General features: G+C 37.5%; 1 protein-coding gene across 2 annotated transcripts in view; it reads right to left on the bottom strand.

Moving 5' to 3' along the window:
- The window catches only part of ANGPT1 (angiopoietin 1), a 244118-nt gene that overhangs the window by 79572 nt on the left and 141139 nt on the right, over positions 1 to 23407 (bottom strand). For both annotated transcript variants that reach the window (XM_036093065.2, XM_036093066.2), the window contains exons 2-3: positions 14181 to 14336; positions 3313 to 3434 (exon numbers count right to left, since the gene is read on the bottom strand). In XM_036093065.2, the coding sequence (XP_035948958.1) occupies positions 3313 to 3434; positions 14181 to 14336 (278 nt within the window). The remainder of the gene's footprint in view (positions 1 to 3312; positions 3435 to 14180; positions 14337 to 23407) is intronic.

Genomic DNA, 23407 nt, shown 5'->3' with positions numbered 1-23407 from the left:
TCAAAACTGGTAAGTCACACACCCAGACACAACCCCTGACATTCCATGGGGAGGAAGCAAAGCTTAATTTAGATAATCCCCCTTGCAAAGTGTATTAGCTGATCCAAACCAGACCTGGCCAACTAAAGGCATGGTGTTCCTACATTTCAGAGATGCCTAAATGTAGAAATAGCTTCTTGCTACATTTGGAGGATTAAGATTCGTTTAAGGAATAGGTAGGGATAATCAATAAACTTCTTTAAAAATATATATAAACAGTTTCATGCTTGACTTTGACCTTCTGTCCACTTAAATGGTATTGGGTGGTTGGGGGGGGAGTATTTCTTTGTTGCTCTAGAAAGCGCTTGGCAGAGTTCCTGAATTCCATTTCATATATGGAAATAAACAATAACAATAAAGAGAATAGGGAAAGTATGCTGTACATCACAGAAGGATATTCTTGGTTTTTTATAAAGTAAAACACTTTTTTCTAAGTGGTTCACAGAAGAATATGCCTAGTTTAAGAATAAACGTTCCACCAACACTCCTTTAAACACATTAGACCCTTCTACAGGAAGACACAGATAACTACAGAGACACAGCAATGTCAGGGGATACAGCACGTTGATAGAAAAATACCCCCAGGAACCACAGGTGAAGTAATGTTACACTCGAGCACCAAAAAAGAAAGGAGTGCAAAGGAGGAGTAAAAGATGCATGTAAGTTTTTGTCAGCGTGAGCACAGAGATAAATTTCAAGTTGAAACCTAAATCCCTGAAGTCATTGTGAAATACCTACATTTCTGGCAAAGGGAATTGTTAGAACTCTGAAAAAATTATCACTAGCAATAAGCGTTGTGACTTGTATATATAAAGATCTGAATTTTCCTTAGAAATTAGAACTTAATAAAGGAAAAAAAAATCATCAGCAGAAGGCATGTATGTGCTGGGATTAGGAACGAGACACCTCCACTTGACCTGCAGCAGACAGAGCTCTTTTGAGGGCGTGAACCTTCACTCAGCTTTACCGATGGAACAGAGAGAGCAACTTTTAAGCAATTTCCCTTAAACAAACAAACAATGTCATGGTGAGAATTCCATAGTAGGAAATGATACTAGGTTCCATATCAAGAATTACAATGGAAAACAAAAAACCCAAAATGATTGGGAAATAAGGTAGAGGGGATATATTTTTTTAAAGAGAAGAAAGAAAACAAAAGAAGGAATGAATATGAGAAGGAAGGAGGGAAAGAGAAGGAGAGACAGAGACGGGGGGGGGGGAGGGGGAGAGAGAGAGAGAGAAAGAGGTCGAGAGCTGAGTACAAGTGACGCTTAAGGACAGCATTTGTTTTTGTAGTTAAGAGTGAGACCTTTCAGTCCTCCCAGGTTTTTTTATGGTATCCTGACAGCTCAAGTGTCAGATGCAGACCTAGAGATAACACACATATCAGCAGGGGAAGAACTGAAGAATGTAGATTCATGCTGACAACTTTTTAAAAGATAAATCATATATGGTAACATACTTAGAGATTGAAACTACCCTAGGTTACACCTTAAAATGAAATACTATGCAGTTATTAAGAATGATATTAGAGGGATATTTATTCATGAGAAATGATATCTATTTCCAAAGAAGGCAGGCTGCAAAACAGCTCGGATAGGATGACACAACTTTCCATAAAAAATATATTTATATATAATATACAGTGACACATGCAGTTTTCTCAATGTGACAGGACTGTGATTTTTAATTTTATTTTGTGTACTTTCTCCTTTTTCTCCAATAATGTGTTATTTATGTAATTATAAAAACAAATAACCTAAAAAATAAGGTAAAGTTGACAATATTTTACTTATTTATTCCTAGACAAAGTTTTCACAATAGCATCTTGAAATATGTAACTATAAAGGTGTTCACCGTTAGCAACAACGTTAAAGCATGGTGGGACTCTAAAACCAAGGGATGGTTGACATAAAGTATACCTGCTCCATGTATGTCTGGTTACTGTGAAACAGCAGTGGGATAAATGGTACTTTTCAGCAGGATTTTCAATTCCAAAACATTTCATTATGCAACTAGTTCAGGGTCAAGTCCTGTCAAGTTTATTTATAGTTATACAGTTTACCCTATGACACAGTACAAAGATAAATAAATGTAAAACTTAGAAATACAAGTCATAGAGCATGCATGACCCCTTTCAGACTCTAAATCAACAGCCAGGTTTATCTTCTTCATGGAGAAGCTTCATTATAATTGCTGTCATTAAGGGCCACTTTTAGCGTAAAGTTGGGGAATCCTTTTAGGTTGCAGATAGTAGTATTGAGAGACCATGTGCTACAGTGCAAAGAGCAGGACTAGGAAGAAAGAAGCCTGGATTACATTCCCAGTTGTACCACTAGCAAGCTGTGTGACCTTGGAAAATCACTCACTTCTACTGAGTCTGTTCCCTCATGTATAAAGTAAGAGTACTAGCAGTCCTCTTGGTGCCTTCCTGGTTTGAAATATAGTGGAAATTCTGGTTCCAATGACATAAGGTATTTAACTAGTTTCTAGCAACACAATGGTCTTTAAATCAATATAATGCATAAGAACTGAAACCTCTTCAAGCCATCCCAATGGCCAGGGGTCAGTTAATAAGCAATACATTTATTTGTCCTACAGAGGTCAGTGCTTTGACTGAATTGGCCATCATGAATGTCAATGACTTCAAAATAATATAGTCTATACGTCATCTCAAGATATCTAAGTCCCATTTCACTTACCTGAGATGATTCATAGTTTATAAAACACATCTATAAAACTAAGCAAAGAAATTTATTATATCCAGAGTAAATGGCTTTAAATGTGGGAAAGGGGATGGTGAGCAACTCTTGAATCAGCTTTATAGGTAAGTAATTTTCTGGGAAAAATAAAATTTGCTTCTCTCTGGTGCAAGATCTCTGAATTCAACAATCTCATAGCTTTGTACAAGCTTAAGGGCAGGTAGAATGACAATTCAAGTTACAGAATTTCAGAGACGATTTTTTTTTCTCTATTGCTATAGATGTTATTCTGCTGAATATTGTCAATATTTTGTGTCACTGAATTTAGTCACAGAATCAATTCTTGTGGCTATGGTGGGATTTGAACAACTAAACATTTGATAAATTAGTGCTAAAAGTTATAAAAAGCAAATATTTCAAGAGTGTAAGCAATAGTATTATTTGTATTATATTAAATTGTCTCTATATTTCCTTTTTTTTTGCACACCACCTCAATCTTTTAAGAGTTGACAGAGAGGTGAAGGATAAAAATAAGTACATATGTAAATATTTGGAATATGATAATCCTCACCTGTTTTTCTCATGAATCTTTAGGATTTCATTTGTCTGTTGAAGAAGCTGCTTCTCTAGCTTGTATGTTGATAATGAATTCTCTAGCAGTTGTATTTCAAGTCGAGAAGTTTGATTTAGTACCTCAAGATAAAAGATAAAAACATTTCAAACTTTAATCACAAAAAGTGAAAAGAATTTTTGTTTTTTTTATTTAGCTGTGTTTTCTTTTAAAATAGTATTTCTTCCAGAATAATCAATTAAATGGCCTACATTCTACTAATTAATGCTTTGCAATGTGTCTTAAACATGACATTCATTTGAGATTGAGGTTGCAATTGAATGAGAAAACTGAGTTGTTAAATCCATTTTCATATTTAAGTTTTCATGTCCTAAATCCCTAAGATAGTCTACTTTATATATATATATATATCCCCAATATTGATATTATATACATGTTATTTCTGAGATAAGAATTAGTACAAGTCTTAGATATTGTATATAACTAATAACTAAGAGGCAAGTAAGATATGCTCACTTCGATCCCTCACCTTACAAAAACCAATTATAAATGTGCAAACAACTCTTGACATAGTTTAGACAGATTCAGGACCACAGGGTCATTGAACACCTATCATACTCGGTCACACCAGCCCTTCCAGATACCAGATCATTTCACAGACATGGGCACATGTTAACGGAGGAATTGCTACCATCACTTTATAAATGAAGAAACGGAGGTTCAGAAAGAGGCCAAAATCCACAAAGGAACCAAGGGAAGAACCGGGTTTTGAACCCAGACAGCGTGACTCTAATTTTAATGCTCTATACCGAAAACTAAATGGTTAGTTAAACTGTCCTGGGTCTTAATCTGAGGAAATGAAGTGACCAGGAACCCAGATTGCACTGAAGACAGATTGTAGTTACCCTTTCAACTGTGCTATACTGGGTGCTCTAGAAGCCATAAATGTTCAACTAATTTTGAATCATGAAGACTCATGTTGCTAGCCAGGCTTTAATATAAATGAGTCTATGAGCCATGAACCCAAACCTCCAAGCAAACATCATACACTGCAATCCTAGAAGATACCTTCAAACTGTGCCAATGTCTTTGTTCCTCCCTGTCTCTGTTCTGTCCACCCCCAACCCTGCCCTTCTTTAAGGGAGGTAAAAAGGGCAAGGAAAAAAGGATAATTAGCTTTAAAACCTTCCTACATCATTTGAAAACTTTTATAACCACCACACTTTTCTTAGAACTACTTATTGAAAGGGAGCTGGAAAACCTTCTGGAGAGTCAATATCAATCTAGAGGTCCACCTCTAAAAATGACATCATTAGAGCTTTCCCCCTTTTCTGCAGCAGGTCGAAACCTGGGATTATATCAGATGCACATAACTTTTTCAAAACACACTGATATGACTAAAGCTCACTTGGGTTATAAGAGGTTGTGGGGGAAAGGGATGTATTTGCAAGGGACCAGGACAGGGGCTAGGGTGAGATGAGAGAGGCAATTGCCTCAATTGCAAAATTTAAGGAGGTGTCAAAAAGATAACATTTTAATGCAACGTTTTGAAAGATCAAAATTAGTGGAAAATAATCCATGTTGAACACAGCATAATCTTAAAATAAAGATAGGATCTGCTTCTGCACATGTATTATTATTTATTTTTGTATGACTTGATCCCACTCTCCTCACTCAAGTCCCAACCCTGCTAGGCGGGTGTGAGGCAGAGGGTGAGAGAGTGGGGGAGAGAATGGCGAGATGGGGCATTTGTGCTTTAAAAAAGTTCTAAGGTTCTAAGATTCATTTTTACAATTGTCATAAATTAAGATCTGAAAGGCATTCGGAACATTACTACTACTAATCAATAACTTAGACGTGTGGAGTGGTTTAGAGTTTTAAAAAATATTTTCCTATTCTGTCTCACTTCATTTGAGGAAAAACAGGAGCAAGAGGAACTGGGATTTGAAGACAGAATTAGGAGTAGCCCAGAAGACAAAATGGTAGAGAACGTAAAGACTGGGGATACACAAGAGGTGATTTGAACTGTTAAACATACTTTTTGTCCAGGTAAGTTTTCTGTTTATTAACTAGAATTACAATTTATAAAATAATTAAATAGGGGATGAGGCATCTGATCTTTTGGTGACACTGAGAACAGTGCTTGGCACACAGAAGACAGTATTGATTGAATGAATGAAAGGTACTTTGTCTCACTGAATCAGGCATATTATATGTAGTTAAACAAAATCTATTTTCTCCCTTATTCACCACACTCTCTCATCACACTTTCTGAGATTCTCAAATACCAAAATTTTTATTTTACAAAGAACAAAAACTGTTCTTCTCCATGTCTGAGAAGAACATGAGAGAACACTGAAAACAGAATGAAACTATAACAGCTCCTAATTTTTCTATACTTTGTCCTACCTCCGATCTGTTTGCTACATGATACCAGAATGATCTTTTTAAAAACATAAATCATGGGCTCCTGGGTGGCTCAGCTGGTTAAGTGTCCAGCTCGACTTCCGCTCAGATCACGATCTCAGGGTCATGAGATGGAGCCCTGCCTCGGCTCCCCACTCAGGGGGGAGTCTGTTTGAGATTCTTTCTCTCTGCCCCTCTCCCTGCTCATGCTCTCTCTCTCAAATAAATAAATCTTAAAAAAAAAATAAATATATAAATCACATTATGTCACCGCCAATATTAAATATGCTAACGGCTTCTCCTGGCAATCAGAACAAATTCCAAAGTTCTTAGCCTGGCCCACAAGGTCCTACATGATCAGAACACTGCTTACTTCTCAGATCTCATCCTGCCACTCCTGTCCTTGTTTATTTTGTTCTAATCACACTGGCCTCCTTTTTGTCACCCCAACATGCCAAATTCATTTCTACCTCAGGGCCTTTGCACTTGCAGTTGCCCATACCTTTCCAGATGCATGGCTGATTTCTTACTCAATTCTTGCTTAGGGAGGCCCTTCCTGGTCACTGTCTGTAATATAACTCCCCACCATCCTCCATCAAGTCATCCTGTTGTATTTTCTTTAAAAAATCATTACTATTGGAAATTATCCTGTCTGTTCATTCATGTGCTGTTTCTCTACCCCATGAGGTTGTCAGTTACACAGAGGCAGAACTTCCATCTGGAGCCCTCCAAATTGCCAATGCCCAATGTGGGGTCTGGCACACTGGCAGTCAGAGCTATATCATCTGCTGGATGATATGCTACACAATGGACAGTGAGTTATTTTTCAAGCTGGGTCATTGTCAGAGAGAAGGTAGCAGGCCACATGAATGCTAAATGGGACTTCAGTGATAACAATCTAAAATCTAAAACTAAAACAGCATCTGAATGTGGGAGAAGGAGGGAGACAAATCTCAGATCTCATTTAGTCCAGGCTAGGTGTCAGGTCATCTCTGGACACTTTTGAGCCCAAATGTCAACCCCTTCTCTTCTTTCCACATCACCTTGACCAAATAGCTGCTTTATTTCAATTCTCTCTCCGCTGATGTATTAAACTAGGCCTGAAGTTTAAAAACTGAAGAACTGAGAGAATTGTACAGGAGACTATGATAAACTGACCACTTTCTTGCCATGTGTCTATGAAACTTGCTGCTTAGCAATAATCTAAGTGTTCCATTAAAATGATAAAAGGCATTTTATTCTTCAGCCTAAACATATTCCAAAGCACATCTGAAAGAAAGAAAGAAAGAAAGAAAGAAAGAAAGAAAGAAAGAAAGAAAGAGAAAGAAAGAAAAGAAAAAGGAGGGAAGGAAGAGAGAGAGAAGGAGGGAAGGAAGGAGGGAGGGATGGGAAAGGAAAGGAAGGGAAGGAAAAAAAAGGAGAGCAAGGAGTATGTGAAAAAAGCCCCCAAGGAAAAATTTCAAACCTTAAATTTTGCAGCATATACCACAGAGTAAGGAAGACATAAGACTTGAAACTGAGGATTTATGGACTCTAAAATGTTAGTTCTTCATTAAAAAATAAACTAAAATTGGGGTACCTGGGTGGTGCAGTTGGTTAAGCCTCTAACTTTTGGTTTCGACTTAGGTCATGATCTCTTGGGTGAGACTGAGCCCCACATGGGGCTCCACGCTCAGTGTGGAGTCTGCTTAAGACTTTCTCTCCCTCTCCCTCTGCCCCTCCCCCTGCTCTCTCTCTCAAATAAATAAATAAATCTTAAAAAAAATACACTAAAATTTAAAAATAAAAATGACCAGTTTCTCAAACCAAGTGAGTTAGAGAATTTCAGCCAGCTTCCCTTTAATACTTTAAAGAGTGCCTCTGATCTTCCTTAAAAGGAAAATCTCCCTTGAAAGAAATTTTCTTTCACCAGCATATTAACTTTGAAATCAGCCTTGTTTGTTGTTTGTACTTCCTTTTACTTTATATTTTTCAAATGAAAAATATAACACAAAGTATGATGTCGTGGCAATTAGATTTTTACAGAAAAATAAAGGCGGCTATGTGTTCAAAGAATCAGAAGATCACCATTTTACAAAATTGATGAAATAATTTATTTGGTCGGTGATGGGCAGTGTGACAAAGTACCACTCTCCAGGTTATCTGTTAATTTCCAAGAGAAAAGTGGACAACTAAGATGGAGAGATGCGGAGGCTTCTATCCTAACCGAGTTAAAACAGCATCACTGAGAGGGGCAGCTGGGTGGCTCAGTCAGTTAAGCGTCCGACTCTTGATTTTTGGCTCAGGTCATGATCTCAGGGTCATGGGATCAGCCCCACAACCCCCTCATGGATACCAAGTTGTATCCACGCTCAGTTCCAAGTCTGTTTGTCCCTCTCCCTCTGCTCCTTCCCTGGCTTGCAGGCACTCTCTCTCTCTCTCTCTCTCTCAAATAAATAAATAAATAAATAAATAAATAAATAAATAAAATCTTTTAAAAAAATAGCATCACTGAGAGTGTGGCAAGCTGGCATTTGTGCTTCCTGATGAGCTGTAATAGGAAGTAACGAGTAATTCTATAAAGTACTCCCACCACCATGTTCAAGTCAATCTAACTGAGCCTTTAGACTTAACTTCTGGTTTAAAGAAAAACCACGGGGAATGAATGAGTAAATTAAAACGTATCATAAAGAAATACTCAGAAAAATTCAGGAATCTGGGATAGTATACAAAAATAATTGGTCTGGTTTCTTAAAAACCTCAAGAAAAAAAAATTGGAAGATTGATCTAAATTAAAAGGGACTATTACATCTTAAAAACTAAAATGCCTATAAAATTTTGGATAGAACAATTGAGGAAATTTGAATGTAAAAGGTAATCTGAGAGAATTACTGTTAATCTTAGTCATGATAATGTTATAGAATTAATACTACATAATTATTGTATGTAATATTTATATTTTATTTATATTATATACAAATATATATTATATTTATAACATAAGGAAAATCTCATTGGGTTATGGAGTTTAGTAGAGACAGTACTTACATTACAGAGCTAATCCACAGAGGAGTCAGATCAGAACCCAGGTAGCCTGTCTCTGGAGTCTGACTTCTTTCCTATAGGCTCATGTAGCTATACACAAGAAGCTTCTCTCTGGCTAAGAAAGCAACCCCCACCCCCAACTGCTATCAAAATGGTTTCTTTCATATCACTATTACATCTGCTTGTTGTAGCTAATGACATCCAAATTCTCACTCCACTCCAATGCTAAACTAGCACTATGAAGCAAGAAAGTGGCCAAATTTCTCTTGTTCCTTAAAGTACAGAGCATATGCTGTCATCCGATGTTCTTAGTCGGTCAGAACAATTTTGCAGTAGAATGTTTCTGTTCAAAGTCCTATTCTGATCCATCAGCTATTTATTGGTATATATAACAATCAATATACAACCTTTAGGACATTACCTTTGGTCTTGGGAGCATTGGGCTGAAATCTACAGAAATTAAGGGACTAATATTAGTTCATGTAATCATTTGACAAAGATTTATTAAGAGCCTACTGTGTACCAAGTGTTGTTTTAAATCCTAAGGATAGAGCAGTGAACAAGACAGACAAAATCCTTGCTCTCTTGAAGTTTGTATCCTAGTACAAAGGTTGGCCAGCTTTTTCTATAAAGGGCCAGATAGTAAATAGATTGGTGGGCCATATGGTTTCTGGTACAACTACTCAACTCTGCCTTTTTATTGGGAAAGCAGCCATACACAACATATAAATGAATGAGTTCAATAAAAACTTTATTTACAAAAAGAGATTGCCATTCAAATTTGACCTGTGGGTCAGAGTTCACTGAGACCTCTCCGAATGGGTCATCAAACACTTTTTCCAGACCTTGTGAGAAAGTTAATTACCATGGTATTTTCTTTGGATGACCCATTAGCAAATTTATTTTACTGCCATTTTAACCAGGCCAAGGTTAAATATTTATTCAGCTCTTCTCTCTTCAAGTTAAAGAGATCCAATGGCTCAACTTTGAGGGCTGCCCTTTCAAATCTATTTCTGTCTAGAGATTGATGCTCATTGATTAAACTATTCCTGAACTGGCTTAAATTTGCAATTGTACGATTGAAGTCCAAACAACAGGTGTGATAGTTCGTGACCTCTGAGAGGCAGATGATAAAATGAGATTAGATATGCAAGACATTTATTAGGGGGAATGCCTGTAAGGGAAAATTGGGAAGAAGACAGAGTTGTCTAGGAGTACCTTTTGACTAGGATGCAGGTTTAATCACAGGGAAGGAAAGGAGATTGAGTGAAAGTCTTAGCCTCCACGGCAATTGTGAGAAAGTTCAGTAAGGCTAAAGGAGAGCCCTTAGCCAAAGTCATGTGTCCGTGGAGTCCAACAGTTCCCAGGAGCAGATCTGACTAAGTATCGCTACCACAATGTGTCACTGGCTTGAAGTGGCCACTGGGAATTGTGCCCTCTGCACCAACACAGTGATGGATTTCAGAGCACAGCAGCTGGGGCCGTTGCTCAATAAAACCCCCATGGTAGAAGACTGGAAAGATGCATTTTTATGGCTATACGAAAAGACTCCACAGCTAATTAATTTGATAGAAAGTTAGCAAAGAAATGGTTTAGGCAAGTTTTACCTTATTAATTCAATTAAGCTCACTGAGCATAAGGATTGCTTTACTTATGGTTGTATTCTATACCGTACCTTTTAAAATCTCTTGCATCAAGGAGATACCCAAAATATACCTTTTAAAATTTAGTTAAATCCCATTCCTTACACAATGGTTCCTATATAATTGGAAATTAGAGGAAACTCAGCCTAAGTGTCTAAGGAACTGCCCCATAGCTACACAGCCAGCAAGTGGCAAGGACAACACCGGATTCCGGGATCGCGTGAGACGATGTGTAGGTACGTGGTAACAGCAACAGCAGCAGTGTGTTTATCATCTATAGAAAACATTCAGTTGTTACTATTAGGTTCACATTACTTTTGTTTTATCTGATTTCCATCTTACCCTCTGCTTGGACCCATTTAGTGTCTAGAACCTTAAAGAGAGAAAGGAATCCTGAGAAAGGCAGAATACAGAGAGAGCCAGTACAGAAAGCATGTAGACTCTGATGCCAGACATCCTGGGGTCAAATCTTTGCTCTAACATTTACTATTAGCTGTTTCACTCAGGGCAAGTTGCTTCTCCTCTCTAGATTTCAGTTTTCACATCTTTAAATGAGGGATGGTGACAGTACCTACCCCCTAAGATTTTTATTAACTTATTAAATAGCTAATATTTGTAAAATTGCTTAGAACAGAGCTGCACACCAATTACTAGAGGTGAATTTTAATGTAGTTTGTCTATTAGTGCGCCTCTAATCAAAACTGGCCTGTGGTAGAAGCCAGAAACGGACTTACATGACAGGAAGGGACATGAATAATGTCTGAAACTAACCCTTTCATAGTGCACACTCAGAAAGAGGAACTGGAAGTAAAGGAGATGTTGGCACAAACTGATAACAGAGTGAGAAAAACACTGCAAGTGAGACTAAGGAGGAAGGCATGGGCATGGGGCGCCATTCTCACCGCCTTGGCCAGCAGCGTTATTTAGATGTGCTCATTATCTGTTTCTTTTCTGATTATGATGCTTATTGAACACACAAGTATTTTTAAATGGCATTGCTGTAAAAATGTTTCTGCCACCTTTTGTTAAGTTCAAGTCTAGAAGGTCTAGAGAGAGGACCAAAAAGCAATAAATTACTTATCTTTATAACATCATCATGTAAAAGTTAGAACATGAAAATATATTGCAAAACCACTGTTGTAAGTTCCTAAAATAACCGAGAACCTGAAGTCAGTTTAGGAAAAGTAACACATACCTATGTGAAACAAAGTAAGATTAATATGGGAGCAAAAACCTAGGAGGAGCAGGCTTGCATAGCACAAAAGGATCTACTGGTCCTTTTTTATAAAAATACTTAATATATAAGAATAGAGTGCATTTAGGTTAAGGAATAATTTAGGATTCATTTTGTAACTTGTTCCTGCATCTGTACTTGAGTGCACTTGAGTGGTTATGTCTAAGTAGAACATGTTCTGTCGCAAAGGTTCACCTAAACATCCCATATACACAAATGTATATACAGTTGCATGAAAATTTTTTGGAGCATCACAGCTTAACAGACAGCATAGACAGTTGGAAGACATTAAAATGAAGATGAAAAGAATACCCAGGATTTACTTAAGGTAAGCACATAGCTGGTCTGAGCCATTGTCTTCCTTCTCTACCTCCCTCTCATTGCAAGTTCTGATAGATTCGTGATTTTTTAGATATGTTCTATGTTTTAGCTATCTTAAAATTCTTCTTGGTGCACCCAATAAACTTTCATTGGCCTTTAAGGGCTATTTAGTTTTAGCTGTTCCCATAGAGAGAAGGTTTTTTTTCTATGAATTTTCTCTACTCTTTTCCATAAAGTACATATCTCTTAGCCTTAAGGATCCAGAACAAGTTGTTACCTCTTAAAATCTTATATAGCATGCATCTTAATGGTTTGTGGAGAATAGTATGCTAACAGTGGGGTTCCCCCTGCCGCCCCTCCCCAACTCCAATTCCTAGGTGAAAAGAGAACAAAAACAACTCAAAAGGATTTGGGGGATAGAAAAAATAAAACCCTGCCGTGTAGATCATTAAAACTTATAACATAAATGCATAAAAATTTCAAATGTTCACTCAGGTGTGGTAGTATTAATTGTGTTGTTCCAGTTTTTGAATATATAGAATGCTATGTAGGAGATGGTGGGTATTCTGTTCTTATAAAAACAAGAGAAAATACACTCATATCATTTATACCACCAGAAGTCAATGTTTGCAGATCACCAAGCTTGCTTGGTATGATGATAAATGATTTAAATGAAGTCTCATACTTTTTAGTTATATTACATAGTCTTCCCTTCCCCATCACCTGTGGTTATCAATGATAGTGTGCAGCAAAAAATATCTTCCAAAGCCCATGTGATTTACTGCTCCAATGTAATCCACATTTAAGTTCTTATTTAGTTTAATTATTAGCATTCCTAATCAAGAGGGATAGAAAAGGAAAGAAATGAGAATGCTTCCGTCGGAGTGCCAGATTCAATTCACTAGCTGTATCAATATGGGAAAACTGCTCAAACTTTTCTGACCTGTCTGCTTTAAATGGCTTTCATAAAAATCATTTGTACCTGGGAAAGTTGTCTGTGTAATATATGATTCTCTACCCATATAAATCGTCATTTTTCTTTATCTTTAAATATCATTATATGATCAATGATGCCATTAACAGAAATGAAATAAAATAGAAATAAGGTTGCATCTTATTTCTGAATTTATATTGCTAAAATATTTAAACAAGTAGGCCATTAGACTGAGGTGGCTCTGATGCCTTGGGAACCTACGTAAGTAAATCAAAGCCTGAGCCAGAGTCAGTGCATTTAAATCCAAGAAAATGAAAGTTAGGAACAATCAATTACAGCCAAGGAGGCCCCCTCAAATAAGGCAACTGCTTAGGCTATAGTCAATCAAATAATTTCCTTGCTTTGCTTCTGCATCTTCTCTATTCAAACCTTCCCCTTAGCTCCTACAGTAGGCTGTTCCTAACCACTTTCAGCTAAGCACTGCTCAACTTGAGTTGATGTATGCCCAAATAAATTCTTGAAAATTTTGATGAGCCTCAGTGTATCTTTTAAAATATATTTCAGCTTTGCTTCCAGAAATCAATTACAATGAGATAAGACTCATCCTCTGGGCTTCAGAATGGCAAATGGAGTAACCAAGAGATCATCTTCAAATCACCAAAAATATTGGCATTAAACTGTAATGGTAGGTTTGTGACTGATGATTAACAGGCATTTCACTGATTTGTACTGAAATAAGTATGACTGTACATAAAGAAGTATGTCATTGTCCAGGGTGGGATGACACAGATATTATGTGGAGAAAGAGTTTCAATGGACTTCTCGTTATAAAATCACGCTGAATAAAAGAATCTACACATTGCTGATCAGTTCATCTGGGTTTTCCTGCCTGTCTACTGACTGTACCAAACCTCCGCAGGTGCCCCTGTGGCCAGTGTACTACCAGACACGAAGCAGGACAGGTCAAAAATGCACATCAAAGGCACCAATTTGACCCAAATGGCTATTTTGTTTGACACATATCATATCACAGTTGGTAGCTGCAGTGTTTATTTGAATTTCAATGCTGATTAAGCCCTTTGCCAGTCTTGTTTTTGCAAACACACGCAAAGCTAAATATACCAACCCTCGTTAAATCAAAAGAAACGTGAGAGCGTCAGGCAGTCATTGTTGTTATTACCAATAAACAAAAAATGTGTATGTTTCCCCAATCTCAGTGGTGAAATGTGCTCTGTGTTTACGGAGTAAGCTAAAGGGGGAAAAAAATCTCCATTAAGAGTTTGTCGACTCTGGCTCAGGGCTGTACCTGGGTCTCAACATCTGTCAGCTTTCTGGTCTGCTCTGCGGTCTGAGAGAGCAGGCTGGTTCCTATCTCGAGCATGGTGGCCGTGTGGTTCTGAACTGCATTCTGCTGTATCTGGGCCATCTCCGACTTCATATTTTCCACAATGTAGTTCTCAATCTGGAGGAGATAAAGGACAAAACATACTACATTATAAGCAAAGTCTCTCGGAGCATGTGATATTTACAATGACAAAACAAGACACAGCTGGCCAATCAGCCATCTGGCAGGGATCCTCTGCATTTCTGGGAGCTGGGGAAATGGGAGCCGAGCACACAGGAACCCAGTTGCTAACAAACTCCTAACAGACTGATACATAATATATAATCATCACAACCATAACGAAAATTTGTACTTGGATAGTGCTTTCTTACTTTCTACAACTCCTTCAACCCTCACAGCAAAGATGTGAGTTAGGCACAGATAGCCTCATTGTTTTTGGTGGGGTTTTTTTTTTGTTTGTTTGTTTTTATTTGTAGCTGAGGAAACAGAATCAAAGGTCAATGATGAGCCCACGGTCACCCAGCAAGAATGCAGCAGTGTTCACACGATAAGTTAAATCTAAATTTTGGTTCTCTGGTCTTTTCATTATAGCATATTGCCCACTAATCTCTGAGAAAAATTCAGCCTCCCGCTTTCATTGCTGTAATGAAAAGTAAAAGACCACGCTGGGTTAGGGGAATTACACAAGGAGTGGGAGGGGGGCAGATGCCCAAAACACAAGCTTTTAAGGGAATAGTAAAGTACAGGCAACAGTATACGAAACAAGCTGCAGAGCCACAGAGCCAGCTAAAACCACTCTCAGTGCTCCTTTGAAAGCTCAAAAATAAATAAATAAATAAATAAATAATAAAAAGGCACTGAAAGTATAACCCATAAAGCAGCATTTGCCCTCCTCGCCTGGGTAACATTTAGTCCTCTACGGTGCCATCTTAGAGAATACTATGGTTGTAAAATAAATTGTACCATGGGGGCCAGGAAGAATTATTAAGTGACTCACTAGGAGGGAGGCTGCTAGGCACTGGAGAGAATAAAGCCAAGCATAAGCACTGCTTGAAAAATACAGAAGAAGCCTACACCTCCCCGTCGGTGCACTTAATTCTCCCCCACCACCGTGTGGTGACTACATTTTATTACCCAATTACACATATGGGGAAATTGCATCCCAGAGAAGTCAGGTCCAAGGCCACACACCACAAAAACAGCCAGACTTGGATTTGAGTACTAAAGTCCTTAACTTTCATACCAACACTCTTAACCACTTGATAACTCTGCCAAGTTGTGCTTCACAAACCAGGTTCCAAATCATTAACAGCTACGTGATTTTTCCTGATTTAGTGGACCATAATACATCCACTATTTTATAATCCATAGTAACATTATTGTCATGTAATAAATATAGTCTAAAGCTAAATTCCCCTTTGTGAAACTTTGGCAGCTCACTTCCTAACACCATCTCTTGCTTATTTCTATTTATCATAAATCTGCCCCAAGTGAAAGAAAATGAAAGGTTAGAATCAAACTCATATTGTTATTTTATTTTATTTTTTTAAGAATTGATTTATTTATTTAACAGAGAGAAAGACACAGCGAGAGAGGGAATACAAGCAGGGGGAGTGGGAGAGGGAGAAGCAGGCTTCCCGCAGAACAAGGAGCCGGATGCGGGGCTTGATCCCAGGACCCTGGGATCATGACCTGAGCCGAAGGCAGACGCTTAATGACTGAGCCACCCAGGCGCCCCTCAGACTCATATTGTTATTAATAGATTTTGACTATGTCCTTGGTCAATATAAAGTAACTCCCCTTCATTCTTTATTCCGAAATTAGAAGTAGAGGGGGAAAAGATCAACCTACAAACATTTGTTATAAAACAAATACAACATAGGTTAGAATAAATATCTAGAAATTATCTTGACAAAACACAAGGTCTCTAACTTGGCTTTATTCCAACTGCACGAACATATTTAAACAATGATAGAAAGGTAATGGAAAGGAGGGTAGGTCAGAGCAGCAGACAGCTTTGTTTTGGATTCTGCATCATGTTTTCCCTTTCCTCGTAACATCTTTTAACTTTCTTTTGGGAAGTTATGAATGGGTGTATTTTAAAAAATGGCAGGTGAATCTCCATCATGGAGCTCATACTCACCACAGATAACGGACATTTCTCAATTGTCTATGTGGTAGGCATTGAACTAAAAGTGCTTTCTTTTTATAACAGTACTTAAACCTTGCAATAAGTTTATGTGGTAGGTATTGTTAGAGCTGCTTTACAAGTAAGACTATTGAGGCCTAGAAAATCCACAGCAATTTGCCCAAGAGAAACAATAAGAACCCCAATGCCAAACTCCACATTCTCAATCTCTAATCTATTCAACTTAGCACTATTTAATTACTCTGTGCATTTTATTGTGTAGCTCCTCAACCTTGTGTATCTATCAAAACTATACGAGAAGCATTTTAAAAAGGTACGGCACACCAGAACTCTGAATCAGAATTTTCAAGGTTATATACTAGACAACAATATATTTTAAAAGCTTCCCAATGTAATTCTGATTTAGGCAAAGACCAGTGCTTCTCAAAGTGTGGTCCACAGAATAACTGTCTATATGAGTACTGTTTGTGAACAGTCTGTCATGAAATGAAGAAACTGTGCCAGAATGCAAATTATCTACGTCACTAAGCGCACTGTTACTACAAATATAGTGTGTGTGTAGGAGCAAGACTCTCTCAATGAAGAAAGTGATGCTCTAATGCTTTAATTTATGTTCTGGAGCAAGCTTCTTACCTTGTTTGCAAAATGACAACAATTTCCTTGAGTAGCAGTGATTTAGCCCACCAAATTTATTCAATGTCATATTCCCTGCTTACCAAGAAAGTTCAAATAACACCTTGGTTTCCCATGTAGATTTGTCTAGTGAGAGAGAATTCACTAATCAGTGAACTCCAATACAGAGCTGCTTGATAATTATACATCACTTTTTTAAAGTAGGTTCTATGCCCAATGTGGGGCTTGAACTTACAACCCAAAATTCAAGAGATGCATGCTCTACCAAATGAGCCAGCTAGGCACCCCTATACATCAACTTCTTCTGCAGTTGGTTACTGGGAGTTATTTCCCAGAGCTTAATTGGCTCTGGGTGTAATATAATCATATGTTTCAGTCTCCATAAAGGAGGACACCCTCTGGCATAGAGTTACTACATCAAGGTTCAGCTGCTTTGTGATTCTATCTTTGTTAGCTCCTATGTATTCTGTATTATTATGGTTTTTTCTTACCTGTAAAAGTTAACACCAGCAAAGCAAAGTAACTGCTTTATGTAGGCATTCATCACTAAGAGCCTCCCAATTCTGCTGACCCTGTTGCAGCGGTATAGTAGGTCTCCAACCTATACTAAAATTCTTATTTGGGCTGCCATGATTAGTAACATATATATAACTCAAGTTAATTATTTTTTAATCAAGTGGGGCTGCTCTCTCTAGGAGTAACTGCCTTTTAATGCAAAAGATAATGGCACATTTAAGAAGCAAAAACCAGATGTAGTTGATTTAAAGGCTGAGGAGGGAGGCAGAAGTCAATATACAATGTGAGATTAATAAGGAGGGCTACTTTCATTTTATCTCTAAACATTCCTATGTAGATGTAGAACTGTGAAATACATCTTGATGTGTCATATCAGCCAGGTTCAGGAAAAATTTGTAACAAATTCAATTGTCCTCATATATTCCCTACCCTTTTTAAAAATATGTTTGCAGAATATGATGGCTACTTCAAGTTTTAATATTTTAGAAACATCTAAGATGTCAATTTTAAGCTTAGAAGTTGCTGATCACAGATCTGAGAAATTATAAAGCAGGAGACTCCCAACTGGAAGTACCAAATTTGACTGTGCTGCCACTCTCAGTGTCTGACTCCAGATAAAGTGCTGTCCAAAAGACCAGCAAGAGAAGGTAGGATGGCATTTGAAATGAGATAATAAACAATGAATGATGTTTAAAGCAAAGAAATAATTTTAAATTTGTAAAGTGATATAGTGTTTACAAAAAGCTTTCATACACATTGACTGGATTATTACACCTTAACCCTACATGGGGAGTATTCACTCTATTTTATGGTTTAAGAGATGGAGCGGAGCCTTAGGTGATGATAGAGATGAAAGAAAGGACTCAACTCTACCTTCTGATGTTCCACCAGCTTCTGATTTGGGGGAACTGCTCTATTATTGGACTGGTTGGCTGGTTGATTGATTGATTAATGAATGATTGGTTTCCTTTTTGGCTAGTTCACTGAGAATTAATTTACGCATTCCTTTGAGAAAAACATACATCATTAGAGGGTGATTACTTTATTCTGCTTCACCATATTGGAGGCCAAGTTAATTTGAAGGGAGGTGAGAGGCTCTAGAGCCAGTTATATGGAAAGTTCACTTTGCTAGCACTTTTAATGCAATGGATCATTAAAAATCCTTTCATCAATTCCTACCTTTTTTGCTTAGTATGCAATTTATAACATATTTGTTTTCTTCTACCCATTCTATTTCTTGCAAGCTATTCTAAAATATAACAAAGAGAATAACAACAACAGCACGCTAAGCCTCTACTAAGGTTAGGTAAGTACCTGACTGATTTCCTTGTAACAGTCTAGGCATAGGTAAGTACCTGACTGATTTCCTTGTAACAGTCTAGGCACTGCATTGTTTCCTCATTTCACTGATAAGGAAACAGGCTCAGGGAAGTTAATGTAAACTGTCTATGATCACACAATGAGTGGGTGAAAGAGCTGGTATGTTGCTTTGAAAGAGGCTAGATGGCCCTGCAGGTTATGCTCCATTCTAAAGGATAGTCACTCATCAAGCACAAGCACACTACCACTAATGTCATAGACAAATTCTGGTAACACATAATATTCATGCAGGAAATACATAAAATGAAGGCTACAGAACAGATGAGGAGAAGCTTGTTTAAAGATAGATAATTTTTCATTTTTTATTTTAATCATTTTCATACAGATTGATGGCTATAACATCCTGGGAAATGTTATAGGTGGTAAGAAAGCAAATATACAGTCAACTAGGTGACAAGTTTCATTATTAAGTAGAGAAAAAATATTTTTAAGAAGTCAAGATTATCAGTCATTTTGCAGTTCACTCATAAATCACTTGCCCATGTCTTTTGCCCAATGACTAGTATCATTTTCCATGATGAGACAGAGTTTTGAGAGAGTTTTCTTACTGGGTCTTCAAAATTCTTGCTGCTTCGTGTTCATGAGAACCAAAATCTGTGTGATATTATGACACGTCTTGCATATGAAATGCATTCTCTATCATTTCACTTCAAGGGCTCTCTTAAACAATAGCATATCTTAAAGCACAAAAAATAGAATTTCTCCATGTAATTCTTAAGAAAAAAAACATTTTAAGCCCTATAAAAATTGACAAAGGCATTGTTCACTTAAAATATGTTGTAGATTAAGTGGACTCTCATTGAATGTTGGTGCATATGGTATTACTCAGTTATGGCAAAACAACCGTGAAATAAAGTAAAAGGGTAAATATGGAAAAGCAATAAAAAGGTAAAATAATGCAAAAAGTGCCTTAAATGTTGATAGTTTTATCTAATATCATTGTTCCATAAATCAGTGGCAATACTTAAAATGCAACTACATTTAGGTTTATGGTTTTATAAAAAAAGATGGCTTAGGCCAAATACATTATTTGCAAGAATTTCTATTATTAGATCTCCCAATATACTGCTTTTTTTACCAAATAGCAAAGTAAAGTTGTCTTTTTAGACAACAGACCTATTTAGCTGACATTTGAAATAGTTTCTGTACTGATATGCATGACATAAATCCCATTTCTCATTTTGGTATCTGAAGGAGTACTTACTATTTATGGAAGAAATAAAACCATTAGAATAAGCAAGCTGGAAGAGACATTAAATATTATGAGCTCCCAAAATCTCATTTTATAGATGTGGTGACTGAGGTTCAGGGAGGTTATAGAAAGCAAGGTGAAACAACTAATTAATGTCAGACGTCAGGCTGTGTTCACTCAGTGTGTGGGAAACTCAGACTTATATCATCAAGCTGAGCCAACAACAATGGTTGCCAGTATTGGTGGCCCACCCTGCATTTCCCTATTCCTTGCTTCCTGCTACTTGCTTCACTTCTACAGGCTCCTGGTTTGAGGCCCCCCTTTTATAATACCAATTCATGCTCCATCAGTTTTTGGGGTGTTGACTTTGCTTTCTGGACTCTATACTTACGTCCCAGCATTGATGTCCACCAGCTAGCAGCTCCTCAGTCACTGAGCCTCAGCATCCCCCTGATTTTATTCTTTCTATGCATCGCCTCACAAGTGGCAAAAACCAGAGCCAGACTCTAAAATTAGTTCAGGCTTATTAACCCTGCATCATATCAATTTAGTCCTGGCAAATATATGGTAAATGCATCCTGTGTACTAAGCCTTGTACCAGCTATTATGTGTACAAAGAGTTGAGTACTGCAGGAAATAGATATGTATAGGTGAATCATTTCAATAGAGTTGGTAAATACTCTGGTGGCATTTACCTCTGACTACATTTCTTCCTGTAAATATTATTTCTGTTTGATAGGGGGAAGCTCTTAGCTATTGACAATAATGTGAGGGGATGTTTGTTAAATCTCCTCCAACAGAATTATAGCAATACCCCCCCTGAGGCACAGAGAGAAGCTAAGCTATCAATGGCATGACAGAATATCCCATATGAACAAATTCTGCAATAATTTTTCTTGGTTACGATTCTTTTAAGACCACATTTTTGTGGCTACTGAAAGTGGTCAGTCAATGTACAACCCAGAGTTGGGTAAAGACCCAAGAAAATCATTCTCTCCTCACATAAATGAATGAGATGTTTCCTATGCCAAAATATACTTTACTAGCCTGGCACCTCTCTTTTATACTCACCTTCACTTATACTCACCTGACACCCAAAAAAATTCAGAGTCATGAAATTTTAAAACATAAGTGTCTGCTTAATTTTTCCTTTTACATGTTTTTCCCTCCTTTACATGTTTTTAAAGGCAGATGGTATATAAAAAGCACACTCAGGCAGGAGTCAGGTTATCTGGATTTTAATCCAGGTACTATTGTTGATTTACTCCATGAACTTGGGCAAGTTACTTAAACAATTTGGGTTTCAGATCTTCACCTATGAAATGAAGATCTGGATTAGATTATTTCTAATGCTTGAAGCTCTCAAATTACTTGATTTAAAATTTCCCTTTTAAAGTATTATGGTATGAAAGATTTTAATTTATTATAGAAAATTGAAATATGGATGTAAATATCTATGTCTATAACATATATAATACATAATCTTTAATGGCAATTAGGAAAAAATGGTACAGGAACACTACATAAAAGCCTTGGATCAAGTTTCCATAGCAAGCACATCTGTTTTAAGATAAAAGGCTAGAATTTCTGGTGTCTTTAATTCCTAGGCACCATTCTGTCCAAAATATATTCTTTGTTTTTCACCAACACATCCTGGCTTTCTTCCTATGTTTCTTACATTAATGAATGGCACCACTATCACCTACCCATTCATCCAAGCCACAGGGAGTCATCTTTTCTATTCCTTGCCTTCATTTTCAACATTCAATCCGCACCAGACTGTGTTGCATCTGTCTCCTGAAGAGTACGTAGGTCCATCCCTCTCCCCGCTTCCCTTTCCCCACATCTCTTTATTCTCAGGGGCACTGACTTAGCTCAGATTCTTGTCATTTTTCTTCTGGATTTGTTTTGGTCCTATAACTGCTCTCCTGACTCCAGACATCATCCAGTCCATCATCCATGGCATAACCAGAGGGATCTATCTAAAACATAAATTTGTCCTCATCACGCCACTGCCTTAAACTTGACTTTCAGTGTCTTCCACTACCTGCAGATAAAGTCACAACTCCTTAATCAGCATAGAAGAATCTTTATGATCTGGATTTGGCCTCCCTCTCCCTACTTGTACTCTATGCTCCAGTCACACCAAATTATTTTTCCAAACACACCTTATTTTCTTTTGCTTCCATGCCTTTGCACAAGGCTTTGCTCTGATTGGAATGTTCCTTTTCTGCCTCATCTTCCTTTTTCATGGGCTAGGTCTTGTTTTTCAAAACTAAGTTCAAGTTTTTCCTCCTCAAGGAAACTTTTCATGACTCTCCTCTTTGTAATATCCTTCCTTTCTACTTCTTTTTTTAAAAATATTCATTTATTTATTTTAGAGAGAGAAAGAGAGAGAGTGCACAGTGCAGAGGAACAGAAGGAGAGGGAGGAAGAGAATCCCAAGCAGACTCCCCACTGAGCATGTAGCCCATTGTGGGGCTCAATCTCACAACCCCAAGATCACGACCTGAGCCGAAATCAAGAGTCAGATGCTTAGCCAACTGAGCAATCCAGATGCCCCCTTCCTTTGTACTTCTAGAGCATCCTGTGCCTCTTTTTTTTCATAACAGCATTGTCTTCAGTACACCACAAGCTCCTTGAGGGCAAACAACTGTTCATCTTGGTATCACTTAATGCCTGGCACTAAGTAAATAAGTTAGAGTAAAATTTAAAAAAAAATTTTTTTAGGTAAGTTCTATATCCAACATGGGGCTTGAACTCACCGCCCTGAGATCAAGAGTCACATACTCTACTGACTGAGCCAGCCAGGTGCCCCTCGTAAATATATTTTATTTTTTAAAGATTTTGTTTGAGATAGAGTGAGAGAGTGAGAGTTCACAGAGGGAGAGAGAGAAGCAGACTCCCTGCTGAGCAGAGAACCTGATGTGGGCTGGATCTCAGGACCCTGAGATCATGACCTAAGCCGAAGGCAGATGCGTTATTAACAGACTGAGCCACCCAGGTACCCCGCTCTTCATAAATTTAAATAAATACAAATAATGCATGAATCAATGAACTGGTATATGAAAATACTAACAGTCTCCAACTGTGAGCTTAGCCTAGTTACATTTGTTTCTGAAAGTACAAAATATCACATAACCAATTATTGATGATGCCTTTCTGAATGTTAACGGGATCAATGCAAAGATGCAAAAGTAGATAGGTCTGTAGACATATATCCTCACTTATTGGACCACATAACCCCATCTTGTCTTAACTGTACCTTTCTACTTTTTTCAATCATCTTGTTATAGGTAATAATTTAAATTAAATAAA

Source organism: Halichoerus grypus, chromosome 5 (assembly GCF_964656455.1).
Source record: "Halichoerus grypus chromosome 5, mHalGry1.hap1.1, whole genome shotgun sequence".
NCBI classification, from domain to species: Eukaryota; Metazoa; Chordata; class Mammalia; order Carnivora; family Phocidae; genus Halichoerus; species Halichoerus grypus.
The sequence above is the reverse complement of the archived record's forward strand: the minus strand, read 5'-3'. Positions and strand labels throughout refer to the sequence as shown.